The 20,250-nt window shown below is 42.4% G+C and overlaps 1 protein-coding gene across 2 annotated transcripts in view; it reads right to left on the reverse strand.

Annotated features, from left to right (window-relative positions):
• SPTLC1 (serine palmitoyltransferase long chain base subunit 1) overlaps positions 1-18,183 on the reverse strand; it is a 118,102-nt gene extending 99,919 nt beyond the window's left edge. For both annotated transcript variants that reach the window (XR_011020981.1, XM_068238000.1), the window contains exon 1: positions 17,979-18,183. Coding sequence is in view for 1 of the 2 variants with exons in the window: in XM_068238000.1 (XP_068094101.1) it covers positions 17,979-18,032 (54 nt within the window). In the remaining variant the exon portion in view is untranslated. The remainder of the gene's footprint in view (positions 1-17,978) is intronic.
• Between the last annotated feature and the right edge of the window lie 2,067 nt (positions 18,184-20,250).

Raw genomic sequence — 20,250 nt, forward strand, 5'->3', positions numbered from 1 at the left:
ACGCGCATGAAAGCTTGGTACAAACGCTCCCATTCACTTGAATGGGAGCGTTTAACGCCAAGCCCCGAACGCTGGCTGTAAACGCTCTGCAAGCATCAGTCTGAACCAGCCCTAACTTATAAAAAGTCCTGGAGCCATTAAGAGGCTCCAGCAGGACGTTTTAATACGCCTGCTTGTCCTTAAAGTGAATGTTTACCATTTAAAAAAGAAAAAAAGTCGGATACTCACCTAAGGAGAGGGAAGGCTCGGTCCTAATGAGCCTTCCCTCTCCTCTCCCGGTGCCCGATCCCACGCAGGATCCCCCGTGGCAGTATTCGACCAGTTCGGTCAAATACTGCCACTTCCGCATGCCTTCGGGAGCTTTCGGAAGCCTTCGGGAGCACTCGGGCTCCCGAAGACGGGCTGCTCCATACTACACATGCGCGAGCGCCCTCTATGATGCGCGTGCGTAGTATGGAGCGGCCCGTCTTCGGAAGCCCGAGTGCTCCCGAAGACCTCCGAAGTCCCTGCGGCGGCGGACGCGAACGGGGGAGCCAGCGCAGCACCAAGGGCACCGGGAGAGGAGAGGGAAGGTTCATTAGGACCGAGCCTTCCCTCTCCTTAGGGGAGTATCTGACTTATTTTTAATGTGGTACCCCATTGGCTTTAAGTGGTTAATTAAAGAGACACTGAAGCGGAAAAAAAATGATGATATTATGATTTGTATGTGTAGCACAGCTAAGAAATACAACATTAAGATCAGATACATCAGTGTAATTGTTTCCAGTACAGGAAGAGTTGAGAAACTCCAGTTGTTATCTCTATGCAAACAAGCCATTAAGCTCTCCGACTAAGTTAGTCGTGGAGAGGGCTGTTATCTGACTTTTATTATCTCAACTGTTCCTGGACTATTTACTTTTCCTCTGCTAGAGGAGAGGTCATTACTTCACAGACTGCTCTGAAAGACTCATTTTGAATGCTGAGTGTTGTGTAATCTGCACATATTATAGAATGATGCAATGTTAGAAAAGACACTATATACCTGAAAATAAAAGTATGAGAATATTTTCTTTGCTGCTAATCTTCTAGTAATTATTCATAGTACACAACCAATTCACTATATCATATTTTTTTTTTTCGCTTCAGTGTCTCTAACATATTTACTATGTTAATGACATCGTGACTATGTTAATTAATATAGTAGCGGTCTCGCTAGTGAAGTATCGCAACAGCACCTGGCATTTAAAAAAAGTGCGCGTTACTACGCAAGCAGAGCACACAACTAAGGAAGGCACGCTACACAGTATGACAGCGTGTAGTGTGCAGCCCTAGATTTAGCTCGCTCTGGTGTCATGTAGCTTGCACTATTATAGCACCGTAGCTTCATGGATCAAGGCCATTAACTGGTATAATGAAGAAACTCATTGCAGTAAAAGTCACATTTTATTATCAACATTACAAGACAACTACCCAGGGCTGTGGAGTCAGTATAAAAATCATCCCACTCCTCAGGTTATAATTCCATCAATTCAGACACCTCTAACGTGCATAGAACAATCTTATTGATTGAAAGTGTGTAACCTAAAAGGCATTTCATCACTGTCAGAGCTTAGGAATTCTAACCACTTTGCATCCAGACCTTGGAGGGACAAGAGCAGTTTTGACATTTTAGCTACCTATGTCCCTATTTAATCAGCAATAACGTTATCCCTACTTATAACACCTAAATGAAATATACAGTGCTGTCCATAATTATTCATACCCCTGGCAAATTTTGACTTAAAGTTAGTTACTTTTATTCAACCAGCAAGTAATTTTTTGATGGGAAATGACATAGGTGTCTCCCAAAAGATAAGACGTTGTACAAGAGGCAGTATTGTAAAAAAAAAAAAAAAAAACTACATTTCTCAGCTTTTATTTACATTTGAGGGAAAAAAAAAAAAAAAAAAAAAAAAAAAAAAAAAAAGGGTCCAATCCAAAATTATTCATGCCCTTCACAAACTGTCACAGTCAGTGGGAAAATCCAAAGTTCTCTACCATTCCAAACAGTCCAGGCTGTTCTACAGCATCCTAATTACCCTGATTAATTGGGAACAGCTGTTTTAATCAACTCAACAGGTGAAAAACAGTAGCTCTCTGCAGTTGGGTTGTGGACAGTCATAACTAAGACAAAGGAGCTCAGTGAGGATCTGCTGATGCGCATTGTGCCTGCTCACGTCAAGTCAGGAAAGGGCTTCAACGCCATTTCTAATCATTTTCAAGTTCCAGTGACTACAATGCAAAGTATTATTAAAAATATACAATAAGTTCTGCACTGTGGAAAATCTCAGAGGATGTGGTTGGAGCCAAAAAAGACGCCTGTGCTGGCCAGGAATATAGTGAGAGAGGTGAAAAAGAATCCAAGGATCACCACAAAGGCCATCCTGGTGAATATGGGCTCTGCTGGTGGCAATCTCTCAAGGCAGACAATACAAAAGACACTGCACACTGCTGAGTCCCACGGATGCAGACCAAGGAGGATGCCACTTCTCCAGATAAGGCACACAAAAGCTCGACTGGCTTTTGCTAATGCTCATCTGGACAAAGAAGACTTCTGGTCTACTGTGAAACAAAAATTGAATTGTTTGGTCACAATGATGTTTCCTTCATTTGGTATAAAAAAAGGAGATGCCTTCAACCCAAAGAACACCATCCCCACTGTCAAACATGGTGGTAGGAACCTAATGCTTTGGAGTTGTTTTTCCAACCAAATGGACCAGGGAACCTAATCACAGTACACGGCACCATAACAAAAAGTAATACATGAGGATTCTCAACGACAACATCAGGTAGTCTGCAAAGAAACTTGGCCTTGGCCGCCAATGGACATTTCAGCATGACTATGACCCAACACACACAGCAAAAGTAGTGAAGAAATGGTTAGCAGACAACATTTACATTTTGGAGTGGCCCTGTCAGAGTCCTGACTTGAATCCAATTGAGAGTATGTGGAGGGAGCTAAAGATCAGGGTTAACCTGAAATATTTGGAGCTCATTGCTAAAGATGAATGGGCAAAAATACCTGTGAAAAAATGCAAAAAGCTGGTCTGCAATTATAGGAAGCATTTGATTGCTATAATAGCCAATAAAGGCTTTTCTATTGATTATTGTGAAGGGTATGAATAATTTTGGACTGGACACTTTTTGCTGAACTGTAAATAAAAGCTGAGAAATTTATTTTTTCCACAGTAATGCCTCTTGTACATGGTCTTATCTTTTGGGAGACACCTACGTCATTTCCCGTCAAAATATTACTTGATGGTTGAATAAAAGTCAAAATGTGCCAGGGGTATGAATAATTATGGGCAGCACTGTATTTTTAAGACCAACTAGGCTTTCATTGTATGGTATTTTTTCCCCCTCAAGCAATTTGTTTTTTTATGCATTTTAATAAAAAAGGGGACAATCAATTGGAAAAAATAAAAAAAAGAAACAAAAAAAAAAAAAAAAAAAAAAAAAAAAAAGTGTTTTGGCTATTTCTACTGTTTAGGACAAAACTCATATTACGTTCATGTCGCAATTTATGGTGATATTTGATTAAGAAATAATGCTGCAGTGTGCATTTTTCACTATATACTGCAATAAAGGTATTTTTAATGGTAATAAAAAAAAAAAATCAATCTTATTGGCTCAGGGAACATACAGTATATTCTCTTTCACCAATTTGTGCTGCAGCAGATGGTGCCGGTGGTTTTGCACAGGAGCAAGCCCAATCATGCACAGCTGTGCTTCAGCTACTCGACTTATATCTACGTCCTCGTGGCTTAGATGAAGTCACAAACGTAGATAAACTGTAGTGGTGGAAAAAGTGGTTAAAACTATACTAAGATCGCATCTGCTTTTGGGAACACAAATCTCCTGGCCAGGAAGCTAATGCTCTGCCTTGTCAGCCATCCTGGCCTGTCATTGCCCATGTGAATGCCCCAGTGTGTTGTCTGTATAACAACATTCACCAGAACCCCATATCATCTTCATTCCAGCGTGTAGCCCAACCACCTCGCAGAAAACTACCTTTTCTACATCTGTTACAGAGAGTAGAGCTCTACACTGGAACCCAGATGACACAGGGTTCCAATAAATCTTATTAAACAGACAATGCGTTGGGGCATTCTAACTTTTAAAGTGTACCAGAGACGTTACGTTGTAAAGATTTGATACTTACCTGGGGTTCCTCCAGCCCCATAAGCTCGTCTGAGTCCAACACCATCCTCCCGTGGTCTGACATTCAGCCGCGATCAACCCCGGTAACAGGCTCAGTCGAGTCCAGTCTGGGTCTTCTGCACATGCGCAGACTGGAGCTTATGGGGCTGGAGGAAGACCCAAGTATCAAATCTTTACAACTTAACATCTCTGGTTTCCTTTAAAAATTAGCATAGCTTTTTTTTAATGTAAACTAGGGATGCATTTTAACTAAACTTAGGATCAGGGCTGTGGAGTCGGTACAAAAATCTTCCGACTACTTCGTTTATGAAACCACGACTCTGACTTTAACTCCGGGTACCCAAAATGGCTCTGACTCAGACTCCTCGACTCCGACGTCTAATACTTATCAGGCCTGTGTATTTTGTACAAAAATCATCTGTCTCCAACTCAGACTCCTAAGTTTATGAAATCAACGACTCCAACTCCGGGTGCCCAAAATTGCCCTAACTCCTCGACTCCACAGCCCTGCTAGGATATTGCTGTAGAATAACTGTTAAATAGAAATCAAAACAAGTCCTTGGTAGGAGTACTTGTACAGAGGATGCAGACAGGCATAAAAAACATCAATTGGGCCCTAGGCAATCTTATTGAGGGTACAGCTAAGAGGGATGTGCAGGTACTCTGCAGGAGAATGAGGGGATTTATCCTCCATTACACATTTTTCTCCCTAGAAAAACATAGTAAACAGCACCAATCCTACAAAATTAAACCATTAGTCCTATCTGAAGCACATGAAAATTTAATTAGACCACGTTGCCACCCTCCAGACATGTTCAGTGGAGACGGGGCTCTCTACTAAGCGGTTGATAATGACCTGCTAAAACGGGGTGCAAACTCTTCAGAAGGTTGCCAGCCAGTCGACTTGTGACAGATGCTTATAGTTTACTTTAGACATCTAGCCAGTGAGTTCCTGTATTCTTGGAGATCATGGAGGCCCTATTTAGCAGCAAAAGCCACAGAAAAGTGGTTGGAATGTTTTCAGTTCCTAGTCCCATTCTGATGGGTTTGTATTGCACTTTTCAAATCTAGAGAGTATGGAAAGTCCTCACATTTTTTGATCCAGATAAAAAAGGAGGGGATATAATTCTACTGGGATCTATGGGCCATATTCAGCAAAGCAAGCATTACCCAGGTAATAGGTGTTGCGCTACTTGTGCAAGGCATGCTACGTAGTGAGCGTAAGTAATGGCAAAATAACGATATGCTTCCTGCGCAAGGCAACTTTGCCAGAGTTTACTTAGTCTAGCCCCACGGTCGGACTAAGCCCAAACACCATCATGTTGCAAAGTACTGTCATGAGCGGAGAGACTTCTGCCCTTCTTACTGAAGAGATACCCTGGAAATGTTAGCAACCAGACATTTGTCAACACCCATTTGAACAAATTAATTTTTATTACAAGAAAGTAAATTTTTCTTGGAATTACTTTTCTACTCTTCAAGAGTGTATTTATGACTCTTCCCGAGTTACTTCTTTCAATGGGGAGCTCTTTTTCTTTCTCTGGATACATGTGGTTAACTGTGGATTGGGATGAGATGCCTGGCTATGAACCAGGAGGAGGAAGTGCGCCGTGGTGAGGCTTGCAACACGACCAATAGGACGCATGCAAGCTGTTTGGAACACAGGGTGGACGGTGGAATTATGGGTAAATAACCCCTTGTAATCCAACCGCTCAGCTGCAGCAATTAAGGCTCATTTGAATCACGAGTAAGCACTCGTGACTACTTGTGAGCACATCCCTGGTCCCAACACATTGGCCTCAATTCACTAAGCTTATCTCCTGTCTTTAAAAACTCTTCTAGAGTTGTTACCATGGTGATAAGGCATGTAGTATTCAGGAAACATTTTACCTCAGGCAAACCTAAAGTTAACTCTTCTGTCTTTAAGTTAACTCTTCAATCCTTAAAATAACTCCAGAGTTAAAGACAGGCTGTTTATTAACTGCATGTGAAAATAACTACAGAGGTGGTAACTTAACTACAGAGGAGGTAACTTAAGCAATGAAGAGATAAGATAACTCTCTCTTATGTGGAGGTAAGTTTTCTCTTGCCTTATCTCCAGCATGATCTTAGTGAATTGAGGCCATTGGCCTCAATTCACTAAGATCATGCTGGAGATAATAAGGCAAGAGAAAACTTACCTCCACACAGTGAGATAGTTATTTTATCTCTTCATTCCTTAAGTTACCTCCTCTGTAGTGGAGTTACCTCCTCTGTAGTGGAGTTACCTCCTCTGTAGTGGAGTTACCTCCTCTGTAGTGGAGTTACCTCCTCTGTAGTGGAGTTACCTCCTCTGTAGTTGAGTTACCTCCTCTGTAGTTGAGTTACCTCCTCTGTAGTTGAGTTACCTCCTCTGTAGTTGAGTTACCTCCTCTGTAGTTGAGTTACCTCCTCTGTAGTTGAGTTACCTCCTCTGTAGTTGAGTTACCTCCTCTGTAGTTGAGTTACCTCCTCTGTAGTTGAGTTACCTCCTCTGTAGTTGAGTTACCTCCTCTGTAGTTGAGTTACCTCCTCTGTAGTTGAGTTACCTCCTCTGTAGTTGAGTTACCTCCTCTGTAGTTGAGTTACCTCCTCTGTAGTTATTTTCACACACAGTTAATGAACAGCCTATCTTTAACTCTGGAGTTATTTTAAGGATTGAAGAGTTAACTTAAAGACAATAGAGTTAACTTTAGGCTTGCCTGAGGTAAAATGTTTCCTGAATACTACATGCCTTATCACCATGGTAACAACTCTAGAAGAGTTATTAAAGACAGGAGATAAGCTTAGTGAATTGAGGCCATTGTCTTTTAATAAGATTCACTGGAACCCTGTATCAGCTGGGTTCCGGTGCACAAATCTGTCCTCGTGCAGAAAATGGCCCTGGCATTTTCTTTTTAATTGAAAAGGTAGAGGCCATTTCTGCAATGTAGCAGCGATACACACTGGAAACCGACTGATATGGGGCTCTGGTGAATTTTATTATACAGAAGACATGCTGGGGCATTTACCATGACAATGACAGGCCGGGATGGCTGACAGGGTAGAGGGTCAGCTTCCTGGGCAGGAGCTTTCTGTTCCTAAAGGCAGATGTCATCTTAATATAGCTTTAAAATTCCTACGTTTTAGCAGTGATGAAATGCCTTTTATGTTACATACTTTCAATTAAAAAAATTGTAATATGCAAATTAGAGGAGTCGTGGTCAAAGGAATCGTAAACTGAGTCAGAGTATTTTTTCAGTCAAAATCCAGCTTGAATCTACAGATGGCAATGCAAGAAAATGAGCAATGTACATATGCGTTACTGTTATACCAAAGTAGTTACATGACAAAGGTTCCCTATGTCAAAGATTATTGTTCAGGCAATGGAGCCCCAAGCAGGCTATCACTGCAGTCCCAGCAATGACTGGTTGCATAGGGAACTAGTTGTTAAATCAGACCTGAACTCAGAACGTCCTCTCTGCTCTAAGAGATACACAACAGCATAATAAACTTTAAACAAAAAACATTTCTTTGTTACAGCTGATACAAATCCTAAAATACATCTGCAGTGTGTCTACTTCCTGGTTCATCGAAGCAGAAATACTGTTAACAGCCTGCGCTTTCAAATGAGCTTATCTGCCATCTCTGCCATGGCATGCGATAGAGGGGAGAGATCAATTTACAACTAGTGATTAGACACAAATTAGGGGGAATTAAACAGGCTAAACTCTCTAAACACATATAGGGTGCATTTCCCTATGTTTTCCTTTTGTCCAGTTCAAGAGTTCAGGTCCACTTTAACCACTTGAGGACCGCAGTGTTAAACCCCCCTAAAGACCAGCCTGTTTTTTTTCCCCTAATTGGCCAAGCTGCAGGACCGCACAACACAGCACACGAGTGATTCCCTCTCCCCCCCCCCCCCCCCCCCCCATCAACAGAGCTCTCTGTTGGTGGGGTCTGATCGCTCCACATTTGTTAATTTTTTTTAATATAATTTTTTTTTTAAATAAAAATAGCCTTTATTTATTATTTCTTTTCCCCTGTTCCCTCCCTCCCACCGCCAGCCAATCAGGGTGATCAGCTGTCCAGCATATGGAGGGCCCAGCAGTAGTGGTCAGCACCTCCAAAAATAGTATTTGCTTTTTTGCTTAAAACATAGCTCTTTATTTAAAGATTTTAAAAAATTCCATAAAAATGGTGAAAAGTTGTGGGGCCGTTAACCAGCGACAGCCCGCTGTTTCAGACTTCCGCCTTTCTTCAGGCTGGACAGTCCCACATTAACCATACAAACCCAAAACACCATCTAATATAGTACTCACTTACCAATCAGGAGACGGCACCTTGGAGGACCTGATGGAAGACTGCATGCAACAGCAGTTGGACCAATGGGAACATAGAGTAAGGATCCACCTTTCTTGATTGGTAAGTGAGTACTATATTAGATGGTGTTTTGGGTTTGTATGGTTAATGTGGGACTGTCCAGCCTGAAGAAAGGCGGAAGTCTGAAACAGCGGGCTGTCGCTGGTTAACGGCCCCACAACTTTTAACCATTTTTATGGAATTTTTTAAAATCTTTAAATAAAGAGCTATGTTTTAAGCAAAAAAGCAAATACTATTTTTGGAGGTGCTGACCACTACTGCTGGGATCTGGATTGCCGTCCAAGAGGTACTGACGGACGGAAGGTCAGAGCACTCCTATTTTTCTTTCTTCCACAACTTACTGGAAGCCGTGGGTGCTGATCACACTACGTGAAAGTGCAACTTGAAGTACCTTTGATCAAAGCACCATGGAGGAAACAAGTGACACCATTATGGCCAAACTGTTCTCATATACAGAGGAAGATGCTACTAGGATCATGGGTCAGATGGACACCGGTGCCTCATTCCTATCTAAACCAGACATGAAGCTCATAAAAAAGAATTTGGAATTCACTAAAAAATACCGGACAGATTTGGAACTCCATGCCAAGACATTGGCTGAATATTACAGGAACAAGCGCATACCTCGATCAATTCGAGCACAAGTGGCACCTCCTTTCTTTCCCAGGGATGTTAAGTATGTTGGAGTCTGGGAAGCAATTTGGAACAAGGCCTCAATGGATGCTATGTTGCACGTGATTGCTAGAATTCAAGAAGAACTCCCCAAATTAAATATAAAAATTTCAAAAATGGAGGATGAACTTAAATCATTGTCACCAACAGAGGACTATACCAATTTCTTTGAGGGTCTAAATAAAAAAATGTTACAACATACTCAGGAAGTAGAAGAAATTAAACGATCAAAATTTCAAAGGGACATGTTGGACTACTCGACTGGATATGTGTATACTTGGCAACGGTTTCCAGGGCAAACCCGAGCTCCAGGGAGGGGTAGACCCATCAATAGGAGAAATCCCAAACAACACCCCAAAAAAACACCTCGTAACCCTGGATCTACCTCTGGAGCTGAATCCTCTGGGTCTGATTTTTTACAAACATCCAGGGAGGCCTCTCCGACAACTCAAGGAAACATAGGAGGAGAGGAGGAAGGAGATACCAACTCAAAAAACAAAAAGAACTCTGTAGACAAAATGACCTTGAGACAGAAGAAGAAATGAAATTAGTAATTAATATCTCAAATTATGTACTTACTCCAATTGAGATGAAGGTGCTCAATCATGGTCTCAACTTTTGCCCAACATCAAAGCCAGATTTCTTCCAACTGGATCTCGAGTTGTTTAAATTTTTTCGAAATCTACAACTAAAAATCTTTTTCAGCAATCCTATGGGCTTTCAAGGTATGAGGGAACCCGCGTCACCTGGGGCCTTCCAGCTTAGAGAATTGGGATTGAGAAATAAAAGCTCCTTTAATTCCCCGAGTAATCAAATTGTGGATCGATATATGGACAATGTCAATCAGGATTTGGCTCTATTGGAAAAATCGTTTCGTACTAGAGAAAACAATCAAAGATTAAATCTCTCAAAGGAAGAACGACTAGCTCTAGCTACATTGGAGAATAATAGGGACATTACAATCCGCCCGGCGGATAAAGGAGGAGCTGTAGTGATAATGAATACCTCCTATTACGAGATGGAAATTGCTAAACAATTACAGCAGGAACATGTGTATGAAAAATTGGAGGGGGATCCTATAATGAGTATTAAGAGGAAGATTGAGAAGGTGGTGAATTGGGGTTATTCCAAGGGTGTTATTGATGAACAATGTCAGGTGTTTTTGATTAAACAGAGTCCAATAACCCCCATACTCTATACTCTGCCGAAAGTCCATAAAAATCTACAAGAACCCCCGGGCAGGCCCATCGTGTCCGGGGTTGATTCTATTTTTGTTCCTCTGGCAATCTTCATAGATAAAATTCTACAACCAATTGTAGTGCAACTAGATTCCTTTTTGAGGGATACTAATGTTTTTTTGGAGAAGTTAAAATCATTGAGTTTAGATCACGAGCAACAAGTGTTGTTAGTGACTCTAGATGTCGAAAGTCTTTATACGGCGATCCCACATGACGACGGAATAGAGGTAATTGATTGGTATTTACTAACTCAGTCAGAGCTCACGAAGGACCAAAGAAAATTTGTGAGGGAGCTACTTACCATCATTCTGTATTGTAATTACTTTAAATTTAAGGATGTCTTTTATGTGCAGAGGCAGGGAACGGCGATGGGTTCGAACGTGGCCCCGTCCTACGCTAATTTGTTTATGGGCGCATACGAGGAGGCTTTTGTATATCCACACCCACTTTTTCGTCGTTTTGCGCAGTGTTGGTGGCGTTTTATCGACGACGTCTTTTGTGTGTGGACGGGGCCACGTTCGGACCTTAATGCCTTTATCCGGGATTTGGAGGGCAGCTGTCCATCAATTAGATTAACTGCACATTCCAGTAATGAACAAGTTGCCTTCTTGGACACTATGGTCATGGTCCAGAATGGAGTATTGAGTACGGATTTATATGTGAAAAAAACAGACAGGAATGCGATATTGGAATATGGAAGTTTCCATCCAAGACATATAGTTGAAAATATCCCTCAGGGACAATACATGAGGGTAAAACGTATAGTTTCAGATCCAGATGTGTGTAAAACTAGATTAAATGAAATGGAACGAAAATTCTCCCAGAGGGGATACCCAAAAATAACTTTAGAGAAACAAAATAAAGAAAAGAAAATAAGGAAACGGTCCAAGGTACGCATTCCATGTGTGACTACATACTCGACGGCAAGTGAACAGGTATCAAAGATCATTAAAAAACATTGGACTATACTTCGTGAAGCATACCCAAATATACCTGAATTTCTGGAGCCACCACTGATGTCATATAGGAGAGCTCCTACAATCCGCAATAGGGTAGTTAAAACTCGAAGCAACACTCTTTCAAAAGATATGAAGAAAGTAACTGGCACATTTCCATGCCTAAATTGCCACATGTGTAACAACATCACTAAAAGTCCACATTTTACCCATCCATCAACTGGGAGGAGGTTTGCAATCAAGGATTATTATACCTGTGACTCTACATATGTGGTGTACCTTTTAAAATGCCCATGTGGCTTGGGCTACGTGGGCCAAACTACACAGAAACTTAAAGACAGGATCTGCTCTCATAAGTCTTCAATCCGGACTAAATGTAAAGAACAATCTGTCTCTAGCCATTTTTTGAATAGCAGACATTCAGTATCACAACTAAAGGTCCAGGTGATAGATCAGGTACCCTTAGACTGGGGGGGAGGAGATAGAAATAAGGAATTATCAAGAAGAGAGGCCAAATGGATTCGATTGTTGAATACGTATGGACCATCAGGCTTAAATAGGGAATATGACCTTGCCTTCACCTTGAGATAGCCTGGGATGGGAGCAGGGTAGTGGTTTCTATTTACTTATGATTCAAACTGTTGATTTATGGTAGAATTATATGGTCAGGTTGTCATTTGTTTCCATATATGATTATTGTATTTTTCTATATAATTGTACATTGCTTGACTAATTTTTATGCATTGTTGTCTTTTAGATGGAGATGGCACTGAGAGGGACCTCTTTTTGGACTGCAAAGGGTTATCTACGCATGAACTAAAATTTGGTGATACCCCTTTAACATTGGTATGTATGTTGCCAGCAAGTTGTATTGTGACGTTTTTATGACAGGTTTATTGGCGTTTTTTTGGAGGTTACTTAAATGTATTTCCTCCCCGCACTTCACCTCTGAGTGCCTTAAATGTTTTATGTATATACGTGTGCGGCTAAGCGCACTTTGTTTATCTCATTATTCATCTTGGTGGGCTCTGACAGGTGGTGCGGGAGGAGGAGCGGTAACCCGGTCTCCTAGGTGATGCGCCGTGGATGAGTGTGGGATTGCGGCGTGACGCGCATTGTGTATCTGGCCATGTGCGCTCCACTGATTGGATAGAGGGAGGCAGGGAACTCCCTCCACATTACGTCACATCTACCTCGGGCCGCGCGGTGAATGCGGAAGTCGCGATGCGACGGTGAATGCTGGCTGCAGGATACTAATGTTATGGAACAATGGTATTTGAACATTCATGTCTCTATTGCACTCTCGATGACTGATGGCGCTTGCCCCTGTTTATAAGGGACTAGAGCGGCTTAAGGAGATGTTTGTGGTGCACTATTTTTTTGGCACAGGGATTTTTCTTGCGACATGTGTTTCAAGAAAGGTGGATCCTTACTCTATGTTCCCATTGGTCCAACTGCTGTTGCATGCAGTCTTCCATCAGGTCCTCCAAGGTGCCGTCTCCTGATTGGTAAGTGAGTACTATATTAGATGGTGTTTTGGGTTTGTATGGTTAATGTGGGACTGTCCAGCCTGAAGAAAGGCGGAAGTCTGAAACAGCGGGCTGTCGCTGGTTAACGGCCCCACAACTTTTAACCATTTTTATGGAATTTTTTAAAATCTTTAAATAAAGAGCTATGTTTTAAGCAAATACTATTTTTCGAGGTGCTGACCACTACTGCTGGGATCTGGATTGCCGTCCAAGAGGTACTGACGGACGGAAGGTCAGAGCACTCCTATTTTTCTTTCTTCCACAACTTACTGGAAGCCGTGGGTGCTGATCACACTACGTGAAAGTACAGCATATGGAGGGGACAGCCGTGTCACACGGCTGTCCCCAGTACAGCGCTGCTGCCGATCGCAGCGCTGTACATGTAAATAGACGGCAACTGCGCCGTCTAACAGTCTCCTGCTCGGAGACTTAAGGCGGGGCGGAGCTCCGCCACCCAAGAAGGAGATGCGCACGCAGCCTGCGCGCGATCTCCTTCAGTAGCCGGCTCCAGGACCTGATGCCAATTGGCGTTAGGCGGTCCTGGGGCTGCCGCCGCGTCCACGCCCATTGGCATGGGGCAGTCTCTAGGTAGTTAAAGGCCATGATATAAAAGAGATGTAATCTTTTTTTTTTTAATTTGTTTTTACAAGTTTTCATAAAAGTGTTTAGGGATAAAAAAAAACAAAAAAACATTAAAGACAATATAACAAAAAGAATTTAAAGTAACGAGTAGTGCCAGAGGATACATTTCAACAGAAACTGCTCACCAATATGCCTAACACCAGCTTTCTAACATTCAAGCCAATGAGTTCCATGTACCAGGAAAATGTCAAAATCATACTAAAATGACAATTAGATCATCTAGGAAACTATGCAAGGTTAATCATGCCAATCACATGACAGAATATCTTGTTCAAGAAAGCTTAGGAGTAAAGCTACGTACAGACATGCGATAACGATCGTTCGTAAGCAACGACGAACGATCAATTAAGGAGAGAAATGAAAAGGTCGTTAGTAAAGAGGTGTTGAAAGTGGGAAACGATCAGATCGTTTCCGAACGAACGATGCGGAAGTGACGAAGGTATGATACAGCGCATCTAGTATGCTAAACGTTATTCAGATCAATGAACCCGGAACGAACGTCATTGTTAATGGCCAGTAGGAAAGAGGAAGTTGCGTATATATATATATATATATATATATATATATATATATATATATATATATATATATATATATATATATATATATATATATATATATATATATATATATATATATATATATATATATATATATATATATATATATATATATATATATATATATATATATATACACACACACACAGGGAGAGAGAGATATAGATAGATATATCTCTATCTATGTCAACATATATCTATATATCTCTATACATCTATCTACATCTATATATATATATATATATATATATATATATATATATATATATATATATATCTATATACATCTCTCTGTCTCTCTCTCTCTGTCTGCGCATGTACGGTACTTAACGAACGATCGTTTTTGTAACGATCAGCATACACACGTACTTTTGCTAACGATCGTCGTTACAAAAAATCCGCCAGGACGGATTTCCAGTTTGCAACGACTTCAGTCGCTGATCGTTACCCTTAACGATCGTTAGCGGTTATTTTGTAACGATCGTCGTTATAAACGATCGTTAGTCGTTCGTTACCAACGACTTTAGTCGCATGTCTGTATGCCCCTTAAGAGAGGCTCCCTATGTTCAAGTGATTTTCTCATTTGGCACTGTTATTGGACTGAGGAAAAGGGCTCAGACCTGTGAAACCTGTGCTAAATAAAATCTTTTGTTATTACAAAGATTTTGTCATGGAGGTAAGCTACCTCATTTCTTTTCAATTTTAAACTGCTTTTAAAAGCTTTTATCTACCAGGGCACCTCTTTCCCCACATAGTGCTTAGAAGTAATGTTTAATGAATTAGGGCTGAAGTCTTCTAGTAGACAGGGAAAAAAAAAAAAAAAAAAAACAGATTTGAAACCACATATGCAGTTATATTAGAAAAATATGCAGTGTAAACTACAGTTGCGCATCATGTAATGCAAAGCACCCTACATTACAGGCAAGCTATAGTGACTCCATGGTTTAAAGTAAATCTGTACTGTAAAAAGGTAAAACCAAGTATTTACCATCCACGTGCCCACTGTTGTACACTAGCCCCCTGGATCATACAAGAGTTTGTCGGATAGGTTTCTCTTGGTTGCGCTTCCGCCGTGTATGAGCACACCAGCATATGCGCAAGAAGCCACTCATCCACAAGCGGCTCTGTGCTACTCCACAGACATAGCCACACTCACGCAGGGGCATTATGGCACACTCGTTCATGAGGCGAGTGCAGCTACAAAAAACAAGAGGGTCCCGGACAGCAGTGGTGGAGTCTAGGAGGACACCGATTAGGTGTAATATATATATATATATATATATATATATATATATATATATATATATATATATATATATATATATATATATATATATATATATATATATATATATATATATATATATATATATATATATATATATATATATATATATATATATATATATATTTTATTTTTTTTTTCCCACTTTTCTTCTATACATGTTTACCAAGATGAACTTTTACTCATTGAATAATTGCGTTCCTTTCATATAGTTTATAGGGCATTCCTCAAGCCAAATACATTTTTGTTTTGTTTTAATACTCGAATTCGCTATAAACTAAACAAGCCTTGCCCACAGCTTTTCACAGTGCCTTGGCATTTTCAGACAGTAGCAAGAACTTATAGGAGCTCAGTCTGGGCAGGAGGAGGGGGGAGGTGTTACTAGCCATTGATTTCAGAGGCAGAGGGGAGGAAGGAGGAGGAGAGGGGGACTGAAATTTCTCACAGGTAAGCTGATAGCATCTCCACTTCATTGCCTGTGACAATGTGACTAACAGAACATGGCTGCCCTCATTGTATCACAGGAATACATATTCATACACTGTTGAAGCTGTTTGCAGATAGATATGCTGTGTAAACTATCTAAACATATATAGACAAGCTACTTGTTATAGTTAGTTTTTCATCTCAGATCCGCTTTAAGCAATAGCGCTATCCCTAGCCCCCTCACTGATTCTGCGCTGCTCACTTCTCCTGGTGTCTGCTCCATAAGCCAGTGACTCGCTGGCCGCACACCTCCTCGATCACGCTCTCATGCGTTCTGCGCATGCGTGATAACAAATTTTGCTTACTGAGCAAGCACAAAATGCTGCCGTCCACAGAAGCGCATTGGAGGAGGTGCGCGGCACTGGGTCACCCATGCAGCATACCAAGGGCAACACCAGGAGAAGCAAGCATCACGGGATGCCAGCGAAGGACCAGAAAGACTACAGGGGGCTAGAAGTAGCCCTTACTAACTGGCTAGGTTGTTTTTCAGTTTAAGATTCCTTTGAGGCTGTTTTCAGACTGTATATCAGGGCCCCACCACCAAAAAATAGGCCTTCAGGGCATACCGTGTTAGTATGCGGTAAACCCCTTCTGGCCAGGATCCAAACAGAAAACACTAAGAAGCGTACTGTAAAAATATGCTTCCGCATATGTGCGCTGCAACGCCGTAACACCAACATTGTGGCAAACCCTGCATCGCCATAGACTTACATGACTTCCAAGCAGCCGCCACACATTTTTGCACTGCAACATTGGTAGATAACAATAACAATATTTATATAGCGCTTTTCTCCCTGGGGACTCAAAGCGCTGTGACCCTGCATTATGCAGTCTCAAAGGCTAGGGAAAAGAGGTGAGTTTTTAGCCTTTTTTTTTTTTAAAAAGCTGTCCAGAGAAGGAGCCTCTCGTACTGATTATGGAAGTGAGTTCCATAGAGTAGGGGCTGCATAGGAAAAGGCCTGAGCACCAAATATTAAGTGTATCCTGGGAATAACCAGTTTCATCTTGTTGGCAGAGCGGAGGGTGCGTGGAGGGGCATAAAATCAGTGACTTCTGGCGCACCAATTGAAGTATGAAAGCACCCGAAGGCTTTCATTAGCATAGCAGTGAGATGCGGTAAAATGACCCACCACACCAGTGTGAAAGGGCCCTAAAGGATACCATAGCGCTAACTTAAATTCAAAATGGGTGCCTAATGTGTATGTGGGACTGTGCGGATCCTTACCGCACCTCCCGTGCAATGGTGTCTCCCTCCATTCTCCGGTAATAATCCAAGTCCTCTGACCTGGACATACTGCGCAGCATGTACGGATCAGAGGTAACCGACCAGGAAGAGGAGGAATTGGATTTTACCAGAAACAGAGGAAGACTTGGGCACGGTAAGGACCCACACAGCTCCCCATACACACATTTGGTGTCCTTTTTGAATTTAAGTTAGTGCTGAAGTATCCTTTAAAGTAAAACTGAGATGAAATACCTGGGGCTTCCTCCAGCCCCCTTCAACCTCCGCCTCCTGGATCGTGTTATTGGTCAAGTCATCTGGACCAATGACAGAGGTTACAGAAGGTGGAGCATGTGGCGAGGGAGCGATCAGACCAAAGGTGGCTGAAAGAAGCCCCATGTATGTAGGATTTCTTACTTTTTATTTTATCTCAGGTACATTTAAAGATTGATCTTTTAGAGTGAATTAAACCCTGGTATAAACATACAGGCCCCTATTCAAGTAACTTTTCTCCCAGGAGATCATTTTTAATTTCATCTACAAAGTAACTTCAGCACATAGCAATTGAAAAAGTACTAACTAAATAGTAGGTTACTAATATCAAACGAGAGAGGGAGTCTGTGGCCAGATAGGACACGTGTCATGCAGCTCGAGAGGCCAGCGCTGCCGGTATATATAGGCAGGCAGGGCACAGGATTACCGGGAACAGGGAAGTAAAGGTCGCACATCAATGATTGGGAAAAGGCGGCTGTGTGTCTGACTCCCCGTGCCCAATTCTCCTCAATGTCCCTGTAAGCCGAACCCGCAGCGGGAATGTGACAGTTCTCACCTCGTAGAAGGCCTGCACCATCTCCACTAACACCCATTGCTGACTAGCCGCCATCACAGCACACAGGCCACAGGGGCACCGACACACACCGGCCACTTCCTGAACCGATGCTGACACACACCAATAGGCGTGAAAAGCAGCGAAGCTTCGCGGGGATTGGTGGTTACTAAGTGACGTCGGCGAAAAGTTGCCGGAAAATAGGTGGCGACTAGTCAATCCTACCCAATGACAGTAGCGAATGAGGGCGGAGTCGCTTGAGTTGGCAGCTTCCGCCTGTTGCCCATGTTGGGTGTGTGGCTGTTATGGTGACGGCAGAGAGGAGCTGTTCTGAAAGCATGGCACTGCTGCCCTCCAGCGATTAGCTAGGAGATGCGCATATAATCATCATGTGATACAGTGTTACTTAGCTCGGTTCTCCCTTGAGTTTCCGTTAGTAGAAACTAGAAAATGTAGGGTAAAATAACATTTTTTGTTGACCAAATAGAATTCTTAAAGAGGAACTGTTGTGAAAATAACATAATAAAATTGATTATTTTTTACAGTATTCATTTACAGGTTATTATTTAGTCAGTGTTTGCCCATAGTAGGGGCTCCCTAACAGCTCTGGGTCCCCCACCTCCCCTCCTGCGGGGCTGCTCCCCTGTAGTTACACCCCTGAACCAGGGAGATAACTACAAATTATGGGGCCTCCCAGCGAAACTTTGATGGGGCTCCCCAATACTCACACCCTTTCTGTTGCCTAGCTCTGGTGACCATCGTAGCCTGGTGGCCCATCTTGCAAGAGTCCTTAAACAAGTAGGGACATCGTCATCTCCACACCCATAACAAATGTAGCCACACAAACACCTGATGTGAAGGCTGGACCCCTTTATCAGAGGGAGTGAAGTAGTAATAGGGGCCCCCTTACAGATCTGAGCCCCCTGGGGTCACAGGGGCTGCATCCCTCTAGTTACACCCCTGGTTACACAATAAACTGCCAGGACCATGGTCCTAATATCACACTGTGGATGGGGTTTTACTGCTATATCAGCCATACAGATGTGCCTGATAAGTTTGTGGAAAGGAAAAAGATTTCTTGTGGGAAAGGGGGTATCGGCTAATAATTGGGATTGGGAAGTTCAATCCTGTGTTAAAGTTCCTCTTTAAGCTTTGCAGGCATCTTGGGTGTCAGCATGACCAGATTTCAGGCAAGGCCACAAAGGCCATGGCCTAGGGCACCAGGAAAGCAAAGGGGCCAGACCACCAACACTGCCCGATGAGGACCGTGGCTTGGATGACATATCCGACAAGCTCTGGTGTGATATGTTTTGGGGGTCCGCGTTCAGCAACAGTGGGGGCGAGATGGATATAGGAAGTCTCTGGAGGCATTACACAAAGTAGTTTGACAGCCAGCAGCTTCTGAAAAGCATCAGTGGTAGCAACTGTAGCAGAGGAACAAGTATGTAAGTAACTTTAGCAGATGGCCGGCTGTTAAAAAGAAAAAAAAGGGTGGAGAATTAAAAAATAAGGCCTGTCTCTCTAAAAGGCAAACCGATAAGTGGTATGCATCAGTACAATCGCAGTGTAAGTTCCACCAGCACACGCCATCGGCGGAATGCCGAGACCCGAGCTGCGGCTCTTACTTCTGGGTCTCGGCAAGCCGCTGACGTCACTGGAGCGCAGGAGGCTGCGCAGTTCTCATTGGACAGGCAGAGGACGCGTTCTCAGTATGCCTTCCGCCGATGTAAACAGTAACCACGTGCATGCTGGCGTGTCAGCTGATCAACTGACACGCTGAATTCTTATTGTTTTGTGTTCAATTCTGTTTGTTTTTGATTGGTTAGTTCTTGTATTTAAACCTAGTGAGCGCCCCAAGTCATCGCCCGTGATAGCATTAGCTGTGGCTTGTTGCTGGGTATGCGCTCTCTTCCTGATTGATTCCTGCTGCCGATTACTGCTTGTATCCTGACCTTGCTAACCTCTGATTGATTCGTGTTGCCGACCGACTATTTGCCTTTTATCCTGACCACGCTAATCACTGATTGATTCCTGTTGCCGATTACTACTTGGATCCTGACCAGGCTAACCTCTGATTGGTTCCTGTTGCCAACTACTGCCTGATACCTGAACTTTGCTTGCTTGCTGGCTGCCTGGATAGACCTCTGCTTGGACACGGACTTGCATGAATGTTGTCTGTACTGACCTTGGCTTCCCTTGACTACGCTATCTCTAGAAAGTATATCTGGACTGCCTTGTCACTCTGGAACATCTGTCTCCACAGTCATCTGACTCA

The sequence above is a fragment of the Hyperolius riggenbachi genome, chromosome 1 (assembly GCF_040937935.1).
Source record: "Hyperolius riggenbachi isolate aHypRig1 chromosome 1, aHypRig1.pri, whole genome shotgun sequence".
NCBI lineage: Eukaryota > Metazoa > Chordata > Amphibia > Anura > Hyperoliidae > Hyperolius > Hyperolius riggenbachi.